The sequence below is a fragment of the Paroedura picta genome, chromosome 2, assembly GCF_049243985.1.
Source record: "Paroedura picta isolate Pp20150507F chromosome 2, Ppicta_v3.0, whole genome shotgun sequence".
NCBI lineage: Eukaryota > Metazoa > Chordata > Lepidosauria > Squamata > Gekkonidae > Paroedura > Paroedura picta.
Genome location: NC_135370.1, coordinates 44,012,499 through 44,034,199, shown reverse-complemented (window position 1 = coordinate 44,034,199; position 21,701 = coordinate 44,012,499). Strand labels below are relative to the sequence as shown.

The following is a 21,701-nucleotide window of genomic DNA, read 5'->3' as shown; positions in this document are numbered from 1 at the left end:
AAAAGGTTCCAGGTGTGGAATGAAGATGATGCCCAGTAACAGCATGAGCTCTGCCCCCTGTGTTTAGGAGAAAACGTTGGCACTTGCCCAATTTGTCAGCACTTTACTTCGAAGACGCAGATGCATAGGGCCTCTAGAGCAGGGGTAGTCAACCTGTGGTCCTCCAGATGTCCGTGGACTACAATTCCCATGAGCCCCTGCCAGCAAACGCTGGCAGGGGCTCATGGGAATTGTAGTCCATTGACATCTGGAGGACCACAGGTTGACTACCCCTGCTCTAAAGTTAAGACTGCACAATGGGAAAAGGCTTTTTTTTGCCTCAGGTCCATCCAAAATTATTCTAAATTTTGGGCCTACTGTTTTGGGTCTGCTTGCGCCTGGCTCTGACTATTGAACCATCAGTTTGTTGGTTTCAGTGAGTCCGACTGTCAGGATGACTGTTTCCTTCAAAGAGGGCGTCATCAGTTCCTTGGAGGCAGAATCTAGATGGCCATATTCACCCTCTCCAGTACCATCAGCTAAGGTCCGATTTCATTCGGAACCTCCTGCGAAGAAGCATAAAAAGTCAAAGCACAAGGAGAAGACTAAGGCAGCACCCAAATCAATAGTATGTACTGTCCAGTCCAAAGATCCGGAGCCTGACCAAGATGGTATTCTGGTCCTTCCTGGTCCCTTGTCTCCTCACCTAGCCTCCCTTGCTGATTCCTTCTCTGACACAGATGACAATCAGCCTAGCAACCCTGTAGGACAACTGCTGCCATCCAAATAGAGGCCTTTGTCATGACAACTGATGGACCTGCCTCAACACTCTTACCATCATATTTTAAACTGGAGAATTCCCAGAGGGGCTGAAGGAGACAGTGGTCTGGCCTTGAAGAAACCATCCCTGGATCCGTGGAAGCCCGCCAACTACCACCCTGTCTTGCACATAGTGCTTCTAAGGAAGGTGATGGAAAGAGCTGCCATGTACCAACTAACAACATTCCCCGAAGAAGCTTTGGTCCTAGACCCAGCTCAGTCAGGCTTCTGACCTGGCCATGGAGTTGAGACAGCACTGGTTGTCCCGATGGATGACCTCCGCCATCAGTTAGATTGAGGTGGATCAGCACTGCTAATACTACTTGATCTCACAGCAGCGTTTGACACAGCAGATCACGAGCTACTAGCTCGCCTTCTTTCCAACACTGGGATCTGATGGACAGCCCTTAAAAGACTCATCTCTTTCCTCCAGGGTCGCAAACAGAGGGTAGCAACGGGAGAGAACCAATCACATTGCTGGCAACTCTACTGTGGGATGCTGTAAGGAGCAGTTCTCTCCCCAGTCCTATTTAACATCTTTCTGCTTCCTCTTGTCCAGCTGATAAAGAGATTCGGACTGGGAAGTCATCAGTATGCTGATGACACCCAGCTCTTCCTCATGATGGACTCATCCCAGACTCATTAGCCATATGTCTGGAAGCAGTGATGAGCTGGTTCAAGCAAAGTCATCTGAAGCTTAACCCTGCAAGGCGGAGGCCCTGTGATTCGGTAGGAAAGGCCAAGTAAGGAAGCATGACCGCCCAACCTGGATGAGGTGCAGCTGTCAGTTGCACGCTCAGCCAGGAACCTGGGTGTGATCTTTGATACCTCCCTCTCCATGGAGGAACAGATAGCAAAAGTAGCACGGTTGGCATTCTTTCACCTGTGCAAGCCAAGCTACTTGCGCCCTACCTGGCCCCAGAACACATAACAGGGCTAACAAGCAGGGAGGCACAGGATCCCAGAGGCTTTGCTTAGAAGCAACTGCAGCTTGTGAAGTACCTTTAAGTATTGGGGCAATTCCAAAAACCATTCATATAGCAGAAATTTTAAACACAGAAGCAGACAGTCTGAGCAGAGTCTGTCAGACCAACTAAATGTTCAGTGACGCAACTTCTTTGGGGAATGCATTCCAGAACCCTTGGTCAGGCACACTTTTCTAGTATTCCCCCCTTCCCTCTCCTGAACAAGATTAGAGAGAAAATGATAACAGATTGAACTGCTCCTTTCTGGCTCACCAGACCTGACAGACAGGGACTACATCCCATTTCTCCCTCTCATATCTCTTGATGCACTGCATGCTTCTGCATAATGATGTAGAGGATTTGGTCATAGTGGCTTCTTCTCCCAGAAGTTCTAGATATTCTACTACAAACCCATAAACTTCAATTATATATTCATATTCTGCAGAATCTGTTCCAGTGAGAGACTTAACCCACCTCCTTTGTTGAGAAACTCTCTAATGGTCCCAATGTGGGACCGCACAAGAAGCTAGAAGATGAAAACAGAGTTACACTTTTCTGTAACGTGTTAATTTATGTCTTCTATTCAGACAGACATTTCCTCCCTCCTACCCCTCTGATTTCTCACTGGGCCTGTTGTGCCATGATGGGGGCTTGCATCAACTTAGAAGGAACGGAGGGAAGGGGGTGCCTGCAATGCATTAGGCAGAAATCTGTGCTCTGAAAGGGGTAGAGTGCCTCAAGTTTGGCGTTTTTGGGCAAGAAATAATATGTCTGTGATCTGCCTGTACAGATACAGTCCCAATTTGTGCCTACACAGAAGATGGCTTCCCCCACCTCCCACAGCCACTTTTCTGGATGGTGGTGTCACCCTGTGCCGATCTTTCTAATCCCTAGTCTATGATTGAAATGCGAAGGATGTACAAAATGCACCTTAAGCCTGAAAAGTCCATTGGAGCCATGTTATAATTACTTGTAGTGGAAGGAACTGTGCCAGTATGGCATGCAAATTCAGGTGGGATAGAATCTTCTGTAATAGAGCTTCCATTCTCAAGCAATATAAGTTTATACTGTATAGCAGGGGTAGTCAAACTGCGTCCCTCCAGATGCCCATGGACTACATGGACGCTGGCAGGGGCTCATGGGAATTGAAGTCCATGGATCAATAACTGGTTGACCAATCGTACCTAGAGGGTACTTATTAATGATTCAGCATCTTCTTGGAAAAGAGTGACAAGTGGAGTACCCCAAGGATCTGTCCTGGGGTCTGTGTTGTTCAACATATTTATAAATGATTTGGGTAAGGGATTAGAGGCTAGATAGCCATATGACAGAGAGACTGATTCTGTCAAGGCAAAGGGGTGGCAGGTTACACTAGATGAGCGATAGGGAGGTGAGTGTCCTGCATAGTGCAGGGGGTTGGACTAGATGACCCATGAGATCCCTTCCAACTCTTATTATTCTATGACATCTGGAGGGCCGCAGTTTGACTACCCCTTATGTATAGTGTGAATACAAAACTTAGGGTGTTTTCATGTATGACAAGAAAGAATATCTTTTGAGCCTTTTTGTACGCTGTTCCTATACATCTTGGTTAATGTGCCCTAGCAAATTGAGGATATCAGTTTTTAAACTGAATATATGTTCTGTTGGCTGCTGGACGTAGCCTTGAGTTTCCCCTCAAAATGAAAACTGCTCTATTCAAAGCACTGGTTTGAGAACATGGAAAAGGGAACAATGGAGATTAAGAGGGCAGTGTTTGCAAGAGGAAGTAGCAACAATGAAGTCTCCTAGTAGTTTTTGGCTGGAATGTAAGAGATGTAAATCACAGCTGTCTCATTATCTTACAGTACTTGCACAGCTGTGGGGCTGAAAACATCAAAGAACGCTGCTGCTTCTTTGGGTAGAAAGGGTATGCACAACCCCGTGAGGAAAAATTTGATCCTGCTTAGAAGTTATTATGCCTAGTATGCGTCTTGCAGACATGTAATTGTTAACGTACGTTAATTCAAGAAAGCATTAAGGCTCCCTACACCTTGGGGATAGATATGCTTGTGCGTTTTAGAAGTTGCCCACCTACCTTTTAAAACCAAGGATAGTAATTTTTCTGTGAGCTAATTTGGAAAAAAAAATACATATTGTTCTGGTTTCTGAAGTATAAAAGGTATGTCCTGTATTTCAGTTTATTGCAGTTAATAGCCATTGCATGTCTTGATCGGAATGGCCCCAGCTAGCATGGTCTTGTCAAAGGTATGTACCAACCAGAGAGGAAATTCAGGGTCGCTACATGGACGTAGGCAATGGCAAGCAACCTCTGTGTGTCTCATCTTGAAAGCTCTATAAAGTCAATATGAGTTGGCTGTGAAGTCAGCACTACACGCACACACATGCATACACACAATACATATGCCTGATAGTGCACATTTAGGAAAATTTCCTGTTAACTATTATTAAAGTGCCATTTAAGTAAGCAACCTCTCCTCTTCTTGCACACATTTTAGAATAAAGGGTTCATGAAATTTATGTTTCTTGTATCCTGTTCCTCTCTTTGAATACTTCCAGAAGATAAGTGGATGTTCCCCATTCTCAGGGGTTGTAGCTTACTAGAAGAGCATCTACTTGGCATGAAGATGGTCCCAGGTCGAGTCCTCAGCATCTCCAGTTTAAAAGGATTGGATAGGAGGTGATGTGAAAGGCAACCTGAGATCCAGTAGAGCTGCTGGTGGCCTTAGACAATACTGATTTTGATGGACCAAGGGTGATTCAATGTAAGGCAGCTTCATGTCTTCATGAGTTCTGCAGACTTGGTGGCAGGCTTTCTGGGGACCCTGTTTAAACAGATCCAAGATCTAAAAGTCTGGGAAGTATTGAAGATATACTCCAGATATGTGGTTGGGGCAGGCTTTCTCAACCAGGGTTTTGGGAAACCCTGGGATTTCATGACAACCCTGGGTTTCCTGACTGGGTGGAAGTTAATTATTTTAAATATATTTTTAAAAACTGTTAAACGTTTATTGAGTGATATGACCATATATGGTCACGCTGACCCACCCACTCCTCTGTCCAAAAATGACCAATGATAGGTTTGGAGGAAGTGGGAAGGGGAGGGGCCCCAGGTGGGCATGTGCACAGAGACAACTCCAACAGTGCCCTTAACTCTTCTGGGAGCTCATTCCACCAGGTAGTGGCCAGAACTAAAAAGGCCCTGGCCCTAGTCAAGGCTAGGTGTACTTCTTGTGGGCCAGGGACCACCAGTCTGTTCAAACCCGCAGAGTGAAGTACCCTGTGGGGGGCATAGGAAGTTAGCCAGTCTCTCAGTTACATTGGGCCCAGACCACAAATGGCCTTTAATGTCAGAACCAATACTAGATCTGGTATACAACTGGCAACCAATGCAGTTGATTCAAGACTGGCTACATATGAGCTCTCTAGGAAGCTCCTGCAAGAACCCTTGCAGCAACATTCTGTACTAGCTGCTGTCTTGGAAGAGTTGAGTTTCAGGCAACTCTGCTTGAGCCAGACTGTCACCATCTCCAAACAACTGGCACATGGACCTGGTGGGGGAGGGAGTTGGGACAGCTGTCCAAAAGGAGATAGAGCTGGGTGTCATCAGCATACTGATACCTCAGCCCAAAACTCTGGGCCAGTTGACCCACAGGATGCATATAGATGTTGAATAACATGGGGAGAGTACCAAACATTGCCTGAAGGAGTCTAAAAGTGGATACCAATCACCTTCCATTCCTTTCCCCACAACAAACACCCTGTGAGGGAGGTGGGGCTGAGAGAGTTCTGACAGAACTGCTCTGTGAGACTATCAGGGCTGTGATGAACCCAAGGTCACGCAGCTGGCTCCATATGGAGGAGCAGGGAATCAAACCTGGCTCACCAGATTAGAAGCTGCCACTCTTAACAACTGCACCATGCTGGCTCCAGGAATTTTCCAGGGAATGTTTCAGGGATTTCTCAACAGTAAAACAGTTAAGAAATGCTGGGTTAGGGCAAGGCTTAATTAAAGAGCTGTAGATCAGAGAAGAATGAAAACCTTAAGACATGACTTAGTTGAGGGGATTGTAATTGAGGGGGGAATGAAGTGGGCTGAAGGTTAAGTCAGGGGAAAAGTTAAGAACATAGAAATAGGATTTTAGGAAGCAATTTAGACACTGTGGTTCCTCTAGGGGCCATGGTACCCACCAGCACTTCACCTTGTGTCTAACAAGTGTCTTCAGAAAGTGGGTGGAGCCAGGTGGTAATTTTTGTCCAGCACAGTTTCTGATAGGCTATTGGATGCAAAGTCTTATTGGATTTCATTCTTATTGGATGCGAAGTGTAAAATAATGTTGCTTTAGTAACAGCTGTCACCACCATTGGTTTTATTCTCTTTCTCACTACTCTTTTGCACTTTATTTTTAAAAGTAGCCTTCTCCTCTTTGACTTCTTCTGGGTGTATGTATCGCTCCACCTTCTGTGGCAGCCACTTTGTGACTGCTCAGCATCCTGTGTCAGAAATCCAAAGGTGCCTGCAAACTGAATCAGGATGGGGGTCCCCTACTAAATACTATGTGTTGGATCCAGGTTGGAGCCATTGTAAATAGAAGTATTGTACAGCAGGGTTGTACTAAAACCTTCTGGTTTTTATCTTATATTACATTACCAGGACAGTGTGTGTGTGTTTTTTTTAAACATGAGAGTGTATTTGCAAAAAAATGCATCCCTCACTTGTAGTCTGAAATTTTTAAATCTCCTTTCTCGAATTCTGACATCTGCTTTTGCGGGAGAAGTAGATGAAAAATGATGATATTCCGTGGATGATGTCGTAATACTCCAGAGGGGTGGGAAGATTATTTTCATTTTAATATATTTTACTTTTAAGTGGTCCAGGGCACTAATTTTTAAAAAGTATCAGATGGAGCTTTAAATGCCTACCAACAACAGAAATAAAGCTGTTTTCAAACTATGTACCTATGTCCGGTGCGTGGTATGAATCGGTAATTCCTGCAGGAAAACATTTTTTTTCTTTTGAAAGAGCATCACCTCTGGGGAATTTTAAAGTGTCTTTGTTACACACCGTACAGGTGGTTCTTTTAGTTTTAGGATAAGGTAGGAGTTTTAAAACGTATTAAGGCATATTTCTTTCAGTAGTCAGTTCATTGTCCCTTACCCAGCTTTCTGTTAATTCTTGATAAATACTGTGGAGTTGTAGCTAGTGTTTAAATTTTCCTGTCTTGATAAACTCTGGTCAAAAGCCAAACAATCGTGCCCAGAGAGTGCCTAACAGTAATTTATCCAGGTTTAGCCTCATAACCTTAATTATACGAGGAATGTAGAGAATGTTGTATGCTGTTTTTCTTTATAACAGGACAGTAAACCTTGAGCTACTTGGTTCTAGTATTAAAACATTCCTTCTAGCTTCAGTATGTGCTTTAACAAATACAACAAAGTCATGTAAAAATAAAAGTAAACCCCCTCAATGTGTTTTGAATTAATCTTCTATTATCTGGTTTATTTCAACTTGTGAAAAAATTGCCTGTGCGGGTATCCTTTTATACGAACCATAATTTAAAACTTTTATCCCCTCTCTCTTTTTTTTAAAGGGAAAAGAACAGTGTTAAAATGTTAAAAGCAGTTCTGAAGAAGAGCAGAGATGGTGCAAAGGCCGGCAAAAAGGAATCTGGTAGGTCTGTTCACATGTTGGTGAGCTATAGATTTAGTTATGACTGTGAAAAAGTGTTTCTTAGGCAAAGTTGAACTGACCCATGTTTAGTTAAGGTGGAAACACCTAACTTAGCATAACAATGCATTGTTTAATTTCCATAATATATGCTTTGGAATATTAGCTTACTTGTTAGTTAATCCAGTCCAGTGCAGGCAAGGTCAGACTTCACGAGTCATATATCTATACTAATAATATTCATTAAAATTAACTTAAAGAGTGAGCAATGGAGCAAGAGAACAATGTGATCTTATATCAAAGACTGTATGTATGGACTGTATAGATGTCTCGTAGAATTTAGTTTTGCCTTCAGAATTCAACTTTCTGGCAATCTCTTTTCATTATGGCTGTGAATAAAAGTTGAAGTATCTGAATGCTGCTAGTTGTGGGTGGCAGGTCTGGCCCCAGCGCCTGTGGATACCAAGGCAGCAGTGGAGGCCAGCCAGTGGAGGGCACGGAAAGGGAGGCAGGGGCGGTGGCGGCTTGGATGGTGAGGTACCCCGGTGGGCGAGAGGGGGGATGAGGATGACAAGGCGGGGGCCAATTAGCAGCGGAAATGGAAAGGGGAGGGTGGGACAACACTGAAGAGACCATAGCGCATTTCCCCATGTCTTATCCCTGGTTGCTCACTGCTTGCTCACTGCTGGGATGCACGGTAGAGGGTGGTAAATCCATTTTCCTGGATTTACTGCATCACACTTTAAAAATGGCCGAATCTCAACCCGTCTACTGGACAACTTCGGGATGGCAGCATCGACATGAGAACAGGGCTCTAAGAGGCTGTCCAGGAAAATATTCCTCATGAGGAAATGACCATGAAGTTCCTACTCGAAAAAGATCCCAAACGTATTATTTGATCAAGCCACAATACAGTTTAGCAATTCTAGTGCTCAACTATACTTTCATTCTGGGAAAATTTAGTCATAGAAGTGATTACTGAGTCTTATCATGACTAAAGGTTTTGCTTAGAAAGATTGTATTTGACCATCATAAGCTGAAACTGTTTTCAAAACCACCTCATACCTCCCCCCTCCCCGGGATGGTCAGATTATTTACAACTGGAAAAGGTTTTAAAATGAAACTGGGGACATCAGTTTCTAAACTTATCCTGTAATTGGAAAATATATGGCCCTACATCTGCCCCTTTTATGGACCCAAGCACCCCAGTTGCTAAAAGTGTTGTCAGAGCCGATATGACCTAGAGAGGGGTAACATCACAGAGTCTTTGAATGGAAATAGCTTCACTAACCAGCAATACTGATGTTCATTTCTAAGTATATTTTATTTCTGATTGCCATCTGACTTTTACAGAGTTCTAATTGTTAAGTATAGCTGTTATATGAACCTTAAAATAACTGAAATATTTGCCAGAGGTAACAGATCTGCCACCTGGAAAAAGAATTGTTGAATAGATTTAATAATAATTACACATATTAGCGTGTCTGTATGTGTATATGAAATACTATTTTTGCTGATTACATATATAAACAATGTTTAACTATATATATACACACACACACACACACACACACACACACACACATACATATATACATATATACGCGCACACACAGACTGTTTTTACTAATCTTTAAACCGCTCCTGTGGAGTGGATTGAATAAAAGGGTAAGGGCTGTTGGGAAGGAGTTAGGGCCGGCCCTGTCCGGGATAAAAACTCGGAGGGGCCAATCAGGAGCCGCAAAATGGCTCCTGATTGGTCCCTCCGAGTGTCTATCCAGGGCCGAGCAGCCAATGGGCTCCCCATTGGCTGCTTTGCCTGGCCGGGGACTCAGCGCACAGACTGGACTGCCAGTCCACGCGGTGAGTCCTCCGACCAGCGTCATCCTCCTCCGGCTTCTCCCGGCTGAAGCCACTCTTCCCCACCCAACCATACTTGCCCCTTCCACAACTGCTCCTTCCCCCCTTCCTCCTGCCCTTTACCCTCTCATGCCACCTTTACCCTCTCATGCCCTTTACCCTCTCATGCCACCCTCTCATTCCTTCCTTCCTTCCTTCCTTCCTTCCTTCCTTCCTTCCTTCCTTCCTTCCTTCCTTCCTTCCTTCCTTCCTTCCTTCCTTCCTTCCTTCCTTCCTTCCTTCCTTCCTTCCTTCCTTCCTTCCTTCCTTCCTTCCTTCCTTCCTTCCTTCCTTCCTCATTTTCTGTCTCCTCTTTGCCTCTCTCTCTCTGCCTCTTTCTCTCCCACTTGCTTGCTCGCTTTCTCCATTACTCCCTTTCTTCCTTGCTTTCTCCCTTTCTTCCTTTCTTCCCCCCATCCATCCGCCCACCCGGCTAGCGCCCGCTGTATTTAGCCTACAGCGGGCTTTATATCTAATTATATATATATTAGAATATATATACTAAATAATATGACCCTTCCTATTCAATACCATACCGGATTTATTTATAGTAAGGTTATCTTCAGTTTAGATTAGCCAAATATATTAAAATCTCAGTTCTGGAAAGGGTAAGAATTATTTTGCCAATAATTGTTAAGAATGATCTAAATATAATGAATAATTCTCTAGGCTTAATTGAATTTTAATTGCTCATGCCAATCTCCACGTTCCAGTCAGAGATAATATTAAGGAACCTCAATCATTTCCAGGTAAATATTCAGTGTATGTGAAGTCATTATAATACAATATTTATAAAATATATAAACATTAGGAACTCCATGCGTTAACTTGCAGTCTGGGACTTTATACAAAAAGATAATCTTTTGGTACATGGATAGAATAATTTACTGGCAGTAAAAGTTTACTGGTGTAGGCAGAAGGAATTTTCATCCACAAAACTCAGCTTCCTCACCTGCCTCCTCTCACTCCCCCTGTGCCCCTTAAAGTACCATTCTCAAGCGACAGGGGATCCCCCGCTCCACCCTCTGGACAGCTGGAAGGAAGATTTAAAAGTATGCCGCAGGGGATGGGAAATCGATGGAACTGCCCCACATTTCTTCATTTTGAAACTGCTCATGTTTGGAGGCAGAGCCCCTTAAATTGAAGGCAGATTAGGACAGGGGAAAGCATCAGACTCTACTTAATGGCACAGTAGGATATAGGCCATTGTCATTATTACAACGGTTCATATGTGAATGATGCTTTATAAAGTTCAAGAAAATAGGTACTTGACCCCAAAAGCTTTCAGGCTAACATTTTAGTGGACCAGCTTCTTCTAATAGCCCCTCTTTTGACCCACGTTGACCTATTTAAATAGTTTCCTTGATAAAGCAAGGGAAAGCTTTTTAGCTTGTGGCTTTTTATTTAAAACATACATCTGACCCTGGCCTTTCTTTGATGGTGCTCTTTAAAAGCAGGTATTTGGACTAGTTGCAAACTAAGTTATTAATGCTTCCAATGATGTGCTTCCAGTGTTTTTTTTTTTATAAGCTTGAGATTTCAAAACCGTAAAATAGATTTTGACATCTTAAAGCTAAATAGAAAAATCCATTTGGCCCTTTTTGTGTGTGCAAGCCTTTTCTTGATAACCTTTGAAATTTTAAATGAAAAGAATTTCTTGGCATGGGAATGTTCAGAATTGCTAGTTTTAAATGTTGAAGTTGCTCTGGAACCTTTTCAAGTTTCAGTTTGAATTTTTGGTCATTCTTCTGAATACATCCCTCAACAGAAGATCCTTTGTTTCACACTTAAACATAAGGGCCTGTTTTTGATTTATTCTATATTGCTGTGCCGATTTTCTGTGGTTCTTGATAATTATAAAAGAGTTTAGTACAGTGGCATTTTTTGCTGACCAAGTAGGTATTTGGTGTGGTATTACAGTATTCAGGGATTGTTTTTTACAGACTTCTAGTGAGATGTTCAAGCACTAAAACTAGTGTTTCAAATTGAGATTAACCACAAGGAATAATTACATCCAAAGGTCTAATAACTTCTAGTGCTGGAAAACTTGGTGTTTCAAAAAGTTATCTTCCACTTAGAATAAGCTTATTTTGCTAGTAGATAGGCAAGAGTAAAATTTAGAGGTTGATTGTATTACAGGAGCATTACTTGTATGTGGTAGCGTTCAAGTGTGCAAAATATTACAGTGAAGAAAACATTGATAGTTTTAGTCGGAACATTGCCATCTGGGGAGAGGCTATGGCTCAGTGGCAGATCATCTGTTTGGCATGAAGAAGGGCTCAGCATCTCCAGTTAAAAAGGACCAGGCAGGTGATGTGAAGAATGTCTTGAGACACTGGAGAGTCAATGCCAGTCTGAGTAGAGAGTTTTGAACTTGATGGAGTATTGGTCTGATTCAGTATAAAGCAGCTTCATGTGTTCATTTGTCTGAGGATGATTACAGCATTCAGCATTGATGGTTGTACCATGGAAACAAATTGGAGACAGCAGAGGAAGAAACATATGCTTATTACTATTTGCTGCTCATTCTTTTTGCAGAATTTTTTTAGTGCTTGCTTAGTGAAATATTCTAACCATTCTTGATAATAATGTTTGAAACTGCTCACAACATAAAACATGGCTGTGCTAATCTGTGCTTTAGTAACCTTGAGGCTAGATTACTGCTACTCACACTACATGGGGCTAGTCTTGAAGACTATTTAGAAGCTGGAGCTGATGCAAAATTTGTTATCTAGGACTTGTTGCTGGGATCTTATTGCTCCTATTCTATGATCCCTTTACTGGGTGTCAATAAATTTCTAGCCCATTTCAAACTGTTTATGCTCCGCTTTAGAGCCATTCATGATCTGGGCCCCAGGACTGCCTATCCCTGTCTATTCATGTATGGCAGTTCCAGTCTTCCTAAGAAGGTTTATTATTTTTTAAATTTATTTTATAATTCAACTTTTCTACTGCTCCTGTCAGACTGGCCACTGCCTCTGTTGTCTAAGACAGTAGTCCCCATCCTTTTTGTCACCGGGGACCGGTTAATGCTTAACAATTTTACTGAGGCCCGGGGGGGGTAGTCTTTTGCCGAGGGATGTCGCTGCCGCCGCCTGAGCCCCTGCTCCACTTGCTTTCCCGCCAGTGCCCCGACTTTCCGCTGCTCACTGGGGGGCGCTGCCAGCAGCAGCTGTGCAGTGCCATGTTGAAGGGGAGCCCCAGCCATGGCGGCTGCTGGAGAGCACCAAAGATGAGCCAGTGGCAGAGTGGCAGGACAGCCTCTGAGGCAGCAGCCAGGGAGCAGGACGAGGAGGAGCTGCGGCCCAGTACTGACTGATCCATGGACTGGTACTGGTCCCCGGCCCAAGGGTTGGGGACAGCTGGAAGACATATTATCCCAGGGTCTAGGTCCAGACTTTTTGAGTGACTGCCTCCTGCCACTGAAATAGCCTCCCAGATGTGGACAGGGTAGCTTCTTCTAGTTGCCTTCCCAGTCTTGGAAAGTTTAATGGACCTTACTGCCCCAATTTGTCCAAGCACTCGTCAGCACAAGCCAATCCTCACAAGATTGAAAAATATTACAAAACATTTAGACCATGCCCATTTCATGGCTTCAGTAGTAGTGATCCAATAGCACTTCTGGCTCCAAAACACAGCTTTGATGGTGGAAACAAGATGCAGGGCTGAGAATCTACCTTTTGGGGGGCTGTTTCTCTTCTCACAATCTGCTAATATAATCTTGATGGATATAAAAAAAGATCTGCCGGGCAGTGGAATCGGGAATATCTTTTGGACTGCATTGGGACTCTCATGCTTTGAGAAGCAGCATAAGAGTGGCAAAGTCTAATCTGAAGAACCGGGTTTGATTTCCCAGTCCTCCACATGCAGCCAGCTGGGTGACCTTCGGCTAATCACAATTCTCGTAGGGCTGTTCTTGCAGAGCAGTTCTGTTAGAGCTTTCTCAGCCTCACCTACTTCACAAGGCGTCTGTTGTGGGGACAGGAAGGGAAAGGTATTTGTAAGCTGCTTTGGTACTCCTTGGGAGAATGAAAAGTGACGCTTTTCTTCATACCGAGACAGCATGGATTCACCACGCTCTTTTTATCATGGCCAGAATCAATTCCAGCGACCATTCCAAAACCATAATAGGCTTTTCAACAGTCCTAACCAAATCCTCCTCAACCATTTCAGTCCCCTCACAAAAGGGCAAAGGGGCCCGACATCTACAATTCCACCAGAATCCTCAAAGAGAATAACGATCCCAGAAACAAAAAGGCGGGGGGATGGTGGAGCCCACTAAACAGCTGATAATGAAAAGCTGCCTGCGAGGCTTGTGGGGAAGCATTTAAAAGGCATGGCTCGCCAAACAGCTGATGATTACAGGTGCGCCAAGCCCTTTAAATACCTCCCCAAAGCCTTTAAATGTCTCCCCAAAGCTGCCTGAGGGTTTTGGGGAGGGATTTAAAGAGCTTGGCATTCCTGTCAATATCAATTGTTGGTGTGGTTCATCTGACCCTACACAGTGTTCCTCACGTACACCTCATGGCTTGGAGGATACTGCTATAAATGGCTTTTTCCAAAGATGTACATGAGGTTTTGGTACAAAGTGATAAGCCTTCATGTAGGTACTCTTATGATCTTAAGTTGTTATGTTTCAAAGGTCGGGTACTGCTAGGGGTATTTGCCCATTTACATGCCCATTGAATATGTTTCTTGAGTACCTATAATCTCTGTTCTGAGTACCTATTATTTCTGGGCACGATCATTTAATTGGTTCAAACACATTTGGTGGCTATGGCCGCCTTTCATGTCAAGGAGAATTTTCCATTTTTGCCCAGATATTTTTGATGGGTCTATTTATATGTTTCCACCAACTCCTTTATTGATTCCCCAATGGTTATTGCAGTTAATTTTGGCCCAGTTAATGAGACCATTGTTGAACTTCAGTTTCCTAAGCCTTTTTGTCAAGAAAGGCGGTCTTCCTGGTAGCCATCATGTCCACCAGACCCGTGAGTGAGCTGGCAGCCCTGTGGGTTGACCACCCCATTCCTTAAAACAGTGATCCCCAACCTTTTTGAGGTGCGAAAATGCAGCGCATGCGCGATTTCAGCCACGCATGGCGCATGTGCGCATGCGCGGCCCGGCCCTGATTCCCTCTCCCCCCCCCTCCCGCAGTAAGAAGCTTCCCGGGCTGCAAGCTTGCGGCCTGCAAAGTTTTTTACTGTGGGGGGGCGGGGAGAGGGAGCTGCGGCCCGGCGACATGGCCTTCGCGGCCGCGGCCCGCGGGTTGGGGACCACTGCCTTAAAGCATTTAACAAAATTAGTCTTACATCCCATGTAAGGGTTTTTCCCCAAGGTGGTTTCTAAATTTCATTTGACCTGGAGTTCTTTCCATCCACAACATCCGAAACACCTAACACTAATTAGGTGTTAGAAGAGCTGTTCTTTGTTTCTTAGAAAGAACAAAGTCTTTTTGAAAGGATAAAACACTTATTTGTTATTGGGGCCCCAGAAAGGGGAAAGGTGCCTCTTCCCAGTCTATTTCTAGATGTGCTGGTGACAGTACTTTCCTACTATGCAGCAGCAGATAAACAGGGGCAGTTGGTTGGAAAGTACATCCCACTAGGTCAATGGCTGCATTAGCTGCATCACACAGAATAGTGTCCCTGCCCAACATCTGCAAGATGGCTACCTGACCAAGGAAGAGACACTCATGAAACATTATGCATTGGCCCAACAAGCTAGAAGAGACACTAAGGTTGGAAAAGCAATTTTGCAGTCATTGTTATGCATGAAGATTAGTAGCTCGCTAATGGTCCCAATGTGGAATTGCATTAGAAAACAGAAGATGAAAACAGAGTTGTTGTTCATCTATGTCTTCTGTGAGGACACACATTCCCTCCTGCCTTGCTCTGAGGCAAAAAAACCCTGAGTGGATAGAGTAAAGAAGGGAATCAGTGTTCAGGATTTTCCTGTAGTTCTGTATTTTGTGGTTCTTATGCATAAATGAATTTGTGGCAGTGAAGGGGAACTAACGGGAGGAGGCAGCACACTTGTGGAACACGTGAACCATGTGGTGTGAAAAAACTCACATGTGTTGGCTCCAAAAGGTCAGTTGCCCCATTTTAGGAGTTGTAAAACTAGGAACAAAATGTGTATGGCCAGTCTACACAGAACAGTGAAACACTGTTTTCCCCCCATGATTCTGTGCCATATTGATTTAATTCTTACTGCTTTTTATTTCAAAGTTTCTGTTAATAAATTTTTATCTTCTCTCCCCTTATCAGTTGGTGTTCCGCAGGAGTCTGTTCTTGGTCCTCTTCTTTATACACTTTATACTCTCCCTCGTGGTAAGATTATTGCTTTATTTATGCAGATAACATCCAGTCTTATCTTTCTTTTTCCATCTCTTTCATCATTAGTTCATTGTAATGTCTCTAACTATAATGCTGTAATTGCCATGTGGATGTCTGACTATTTTCTTATTTTCAGAGTTCAAAAGTGTTCGGTTTTCTGGTCTACTTCACCTTCTTTTCCATTAAAAAAAACCCTTTCCCTATTTCATCCTCTCCTGAAACACTCAGCTGGCAGATACTAGTTTTGATTTTCCTTGTTTTCTGTCAAGTCTTCTCTTAAGTCTTAAAACGTTATTTCAACTACAGTGAAGATTCTTTTTGCTGGGACAACAGAAACTTTTGGTTTTAAGTTCTTTATCACCTATGCCTGTATTCTTTTTACTATCTTCTTGTTCCTTAACTTGTGCCATTTGTTTCTGTCCAAACATCTGCCCATTTTATATATCTTGATCATTATTATAACCATTTCATTATTTTTGTTTGATCTTAAGTGACTTCATTTATCACGTTCATCTGAAGTTTTAGCTGTTTCTTTGAACTTGTATGTTACTTAATGATTTTTCTTCATTTTATGTTTTCTGATGGCTTTGTATTTACTTTGTATTCCTTATTTGACTAATGCTGATATTTCATGTGCTCTTTAAGGTATCCATTCTTCTTTGTTTGCGCCTCTTTGGAATTTTTAATGTGCACTTGATTCTCCTTGCTTCTAAAGAAGTTTTTCATGATAACCTTTTTTGTTTCTTTCCTCTGATGCTTTTATTCCCCTCTTCTGGTTTTCCAGATGGATCAGAAATCAATCTTCCTGTGTGTAAATTATTGTTTCTCATAACCTTTTACATCTGTTGCTCCTAGACTGTACACCTGCAGGCAGATGTTGTCTTTTTTGTACAGTATTTAACAGATTTTAGGCCCTTAAAATAAATAATAAATAAAAATGTGTACAATCTCATGATTGGTAGTATCATCATTCACTACAGATATAAATTCACTTGTGGGGTATTAGTTTATAATACAGAGGAGCTTAGCCCAGGAGGGGAAAATAAATAAATAAAATAAAAATAATTGCCTCTTTATTGGTTATGAAGATGTGCAGGAAAGTTCAAATACAGAAAGTAATGATAATTTAAATGTATACCAAGAGAAGTTTCTTGAAATGCTTTCAGTTAGTCAGAGCCTTATTTTCAGGTGCTTATTAAGACAGAAATCTTAGGACTGACCCGATAGATTTTTGAACAGTATTTTCTTTGTTTCGGAAAAACTCATTGGCAAAGTTTTAAAAAATGCTGGTATTCCCTGGACTATAGAGAGGTTTGTGAAGATATTTAGCTTTTATACAGCAGTACAACTGGTATCAAATTGGCCTCACTCTGTGGAATTAAAACTCTTTTTGTCACTATTTCTGAGCTGTGAAATTAAATTATGCAAATTTATTACAGAATTCAGATGTGGGTAGCACTGATTGCAGACCCACCAATCACATCCAATTCTGAAGCAACCTTGCAGTTGTTTTTTAAAAATGTTATAGAGATCTCATGCATAGTAGTGACTTTTGAGGGGAGGAGTTAGTCTAAAATAATGTGGCCATAGTATACTAATCTGGGGCGAGGGGTCCTAAATAACATAAATCAGCAGATTTCAAATGGCTTCTATTCTGCTAGCCCGTATATCACAGGTCATGCTCAGAACAGCCTCATTGTGTCCCCTTATCCTTTGCTCAGTCCATCTCCACCTTCGGTACCCTCTCACCATTACCAGTTATCCCACATCTGAGGGGATGGGATTTGCCGTCAATCCAGAAGTCCTTGCATTGCCCCCCTTTCTTATGAAATCATGTAAAACCAAAGATAGCAGAATACACACACAGTAAAATACAACAGAAGCAATGCCCTCTCAACCCAGTATATGTTCTACTTACTATTCCAAAGCACACTTGAATGTAGCTGATAATATGACTCCTGAAAAGCAAGAGATGGCTGAGAAAGAATTTGGACAAGGGAGTTCCAGAGCCCAAGTTCTATATCTTCAAAGCTTTCTTCCCTGGTTATCACGCAGCTGTTTTTTTTTATGTAGCACAGGCAACTGGAGCAAGAATTCTTTAAAATTTTCGCATATTAGCAGGTTTATATGGTAGAAGATGGTTCTTTGTTATGTCGAGTAGAACTTAGCATATGCGGAACAATATGCATATCAAATTAGAAGGTGGTAGAGAGCAGGATTACATAGAATTTAGTAATGGGGGGGAGATAGGTCATGTCAGATGCTTCTTTCATAGTGTAGAATAAGGATTTTTCATTTATACAGTAATATTTTTCTTTAAAGGTGAGTTGTAAATATTTATCTTGCTAACTTGTTAGAGATGATTTGCTCATTTACTTTAGAATTTGATAATTAAACTCTTATAAAATAAATAGGTGTGTGCAGAAACAACAAAACTGATCGATCAGAACTCTTAAAAAAAGAAAAATTAAGGCTATTTCAGAAGTAGTTTTCCAAACATCTACTCTGATGGTTAAAATTTGAATAAGTTTTCTTGTGGTTCTCTAGACATTATTTTTAGTTCTCTTTAACATTTGACAAGATGGTAAAGATAATCAAACAACCAAAATACAGCAGATCACTCCATCATAGCTTCTGTTCTTGTGAACAGTAGCTTATGTTCTTGAAATTTAGTTGAACTTCATGTCTCATTCTTTATTTGGTTTATCTTCTCTGCTACCATCTTTACCATGAATAGTTAACACTCACATGAAGCCCCAGAAAAAGAGCAGAAAAATTGAGGTGTCTATTCCTTTTTCCCCAAAGCACTTTTTAAAAAGCACTTCTTTGTTTTTTAAAGGATGTTGGCAATTTTTGCATTGAGGAAAAAAAGTATCCTCTTATACTGTAGACATGTACAACATTTTCAAGAATGATTGTTTAAATCCATTATAGCAAAGTTATTTAATAATAATGTTATTAAAAAGTTCACTGTTTCCAGGATTATAAAGTTTAGTATAATATCCAGTTGATACTCCTTCTTATTGTGACTATGAATGAATTTCTATTCAAATAATATTTAAAAAAAACTTCAGCTTTTATTTTTCTTACTTATTGGATGACAAAAATTAATTATACATGGGTTATCGTGGCATTAGGTGCAGCACTGAAGATTTTCTCAACTATTGGATATATTGTAAATGGGCTATGACTGTGCCCAACAGTATAATTATATATGCTAAATTATTTAAAATTATGTGTAACATATGACCATCATATGTAGCTCTTGATGATTTTGCAACTACTGAAGTCTTTGATGGCTTGAATGGCTTGTTAAACACTCTTTGTGCAGCATTCTGTGTTGAAGAAGAGGAATTGGTTTTTATAAACCCCCTTCTCAATTCCTGAAGGTGTTTCAAAGTGACTTATAATGGCCTTTCTTCCTCTCCCCATAACAGACACCCTGTGAGGTGGGTGAGACCAAGAGAGCTTCTGACAGGTCAGAGCAGGACTGTGAGGTACCCAGGGTCACCCAGCTGGCTGCAATTGAAGGAGCGGGGATTAGAAGCTGCCACCCCTAACCACTACACCAGTGGTCCCCAACCCGCGGGCCACGAAGGGCTTGGCGCCGGGCCGCAGCTCCTTCTTCCCTCCCCCCCAAGCGAGAAGCTCGCCAGGCCGCGAGCAAATCGACCACCAAAGTGGCCGATTAGCTTGCGGCCCGGCAAGCTTCTTGTTTCGGGAGGGGAGGGAAGAGAAGCTTGCCGAGCTGATTTGCTTTAGCGGCTGATTTGCTGGCGGCCCGGAGGGGCCAGGAGGGGGAGCTGCGGCCGCCGGCATGGCATGGCGCAAACGCGCATGCGCGGATTGCCGCACACGCGCGTTTGCGCCCCTGCCAGGCGTAAACGCGTGTGCGCGGCAGTCCGTGCATGCATGTTTGTGCTGGGGCTGCTGCGCGTGTGCGGGCTCCCGGGCCGCCCTCTCCCCCCACTCCGGAGCGGCGGTCCGCAGCAGGTGAAAGCTTGCGGACCGCTGCACTACACCACAAATGTGATATTGGTTGATAGAATTCCATGCTAGATAGCATATGACTGATTTGAAATGCATTTGGCATAACTAAAACCAAAAGGGACAAATAGGTTTGCTTGTATATATAGTCTTATTTTGGTTATTTGCTATAGGGAGGGGGAGGAAGCGAGGTTGCATGTTTGTATGTATGAAAGAGATATTTCTTTTCAATGGTGAACTAAATACAAGAGCTTTTAAGGTCTTGAATTTCTTGGGTAACACATTTTAAAATATACCAACTAGCAAGTCTTTTGCATTGTAGTTTCCTAAAAATAGCTGTCCATTCTTGTAGCATCTCTGACCCCAGTTTATAAGGAAGTGATCCTCTATTTTTAGCAGGGTGTGAGAGAATTTAAATTGTATTACAGTCACAGTGAAAAATGGCAAAATCTGCTAAAAATGTGGTCGGTTGCCAAAATAATGACTACTGCTGATATTTGACTAATACGTAGTTAAAAGTCTGAACTACAAGAGATACTTCCATGTGCGGTCACAGTGACTTTTCTGACAAATACCAGATGCTTAAAATTGATGTTTGATTTTTTTCCTCTCTCTCAGAGGCTGAAGTGTTTCACATGCACAGAAAAGAATCCCATGTTAAGATTCTTGTCTTTGAGGCAAGCAATTAGTATGCTAATAATCTGAACGTACTAACCTTGTTGCTAAGGTTTTCTCAAGACATGTTAGTGAAGCTTCAGCTTGAAAGCTGTGCAAATACTGGGCTGGAATGTGCATAACCTTCTTTCCTCTTTTCCTTGTGTATGTTGAGAATTTAAGCTTTTGAGAGCACAAGGTCAGGGATTGTAGTGTTTTGAATGGAGCATTGCTTGGAGGTTTGAGCTAGGACCATCTCTGTGTGCTATTTTTGAGGTACACCTTCTTCCAGGATGTTGTTAGTTTGATGGTTGAAATTCTGTTCTGTGGAAAGTGGAGCTGAGAATGAAATAGATGATTCTTCATTTTTTTAAAGGAAAAAAACAAAATTCTCATAGCAACTTTTTATGTTTACACTTTACCCTTTCCTCCAAAAGAGAGCAGAGCAGCTGCTTAGCCTTACCACAGCCCTGTGAGGGATTGAAGCTACCCTTCACACCAGTCGCAGGCTCCACAATTTGGATCAGGACTGTGGCATTGAGGAAGAGAGTAGCAAGGTTAACCCTCCCCCGGCCCCTGAACTCAAGAAAGATGGTCTGGAGCAGTGGTTCCCAACCTTTTTATCACCGGGGACCACTCAACGCCTTTTACTGAGGCCCGGTGTGTGGGGGTAGTTTACTCCTCTACTCTCATGGTAATGTTTAAACATCCCTTCAAAATAAGATACAGACACGCCACAACCATGAACATAAGGAACATTTTATTTTCATGGAAATTTTAACTCATGACAAGGACAAATCAATGGGAACCCTGAGCTTGTTTCTCTGCAACGAGATAGTCCCATCTGGGAGTGATGGGAGACAATGACACCCAAAGTGTGTTGTAAAGGGCCGGGGGGGGGGAGGGGAGAAGGTGTCCTTCGGGGCCCGCCTCCAATTAGTCGAAGGACCACATGTGGTCCGCGGCCCACAGGTTAGGGATCGCTAGTCTGGAGGGTACCCAAAAATGGCATCCATGTTCCATCAGCGAGAAGAGGGTTTTGTCACTGCTTTTTTTTTTTTAAGTAACAACCTGCATTATGAGCTACCAGATACTAGAGCGCCTAAGATGTACCTGCTCTAATTGCCTTGTGTTATCTTGCTGCCAGAGCAGACAGGCCTTTGTGCAGTAAGTAATAGGACATACCATTTGAGTTATGTGTTACGACTGGGTGTTTAGGAGGAGACAAAACAAAACTTGGCAAAGAACTATGTGTGGGGGCAGGAAGAGATTTCTATAAAAACCCATCTTGGATGACTCTATTCACCTAGACTCCCACTTACAGAATCGTAGTGCAAGAAGGGAGCATATTTAGTTTCCTTACTCCTGGCGAACTCCTGACAGCTCGGTAGT

General features: G+C 42.6%; 1 protein-coding gene across 6 annotated transcripts in view; it reads left to right on the top strand.

The window, feature by feature from the left end:
* The window catches only part of TANC1 (tetratricopeptide repeat, ankyrin repeat and coiled-coil containing 1), a 184,259-nt gene that overhangs the window by 55,519 nt on the left and 107,039 nt on the right, over positions 1-21,701 (top strand). For 4 of the 6 annotated variants that reach the window (XM_077319955.1, XM_077319954.1, XM_077319952.1 and 1 more), the window contains exons 2-3: positions 7,355-7,434; positions 15,600-15,662. In XM_077319955.1, coding sequence (XP_077176070.1) covers positions 7,374-7,434; positions 15,600-15,662 — 124 coding nt within the window. In that variant the 5' untranslated portion in view covers positions 7,355-7,373. The remainder of the gene's footprint in view (positions 1-7,354; positions 7,435-15,599; positions 15,663-21,701) is intronic. The other 2 variants (XM_077319956.1, XM_077319953.1) reach the window with 1 other exon arrangement.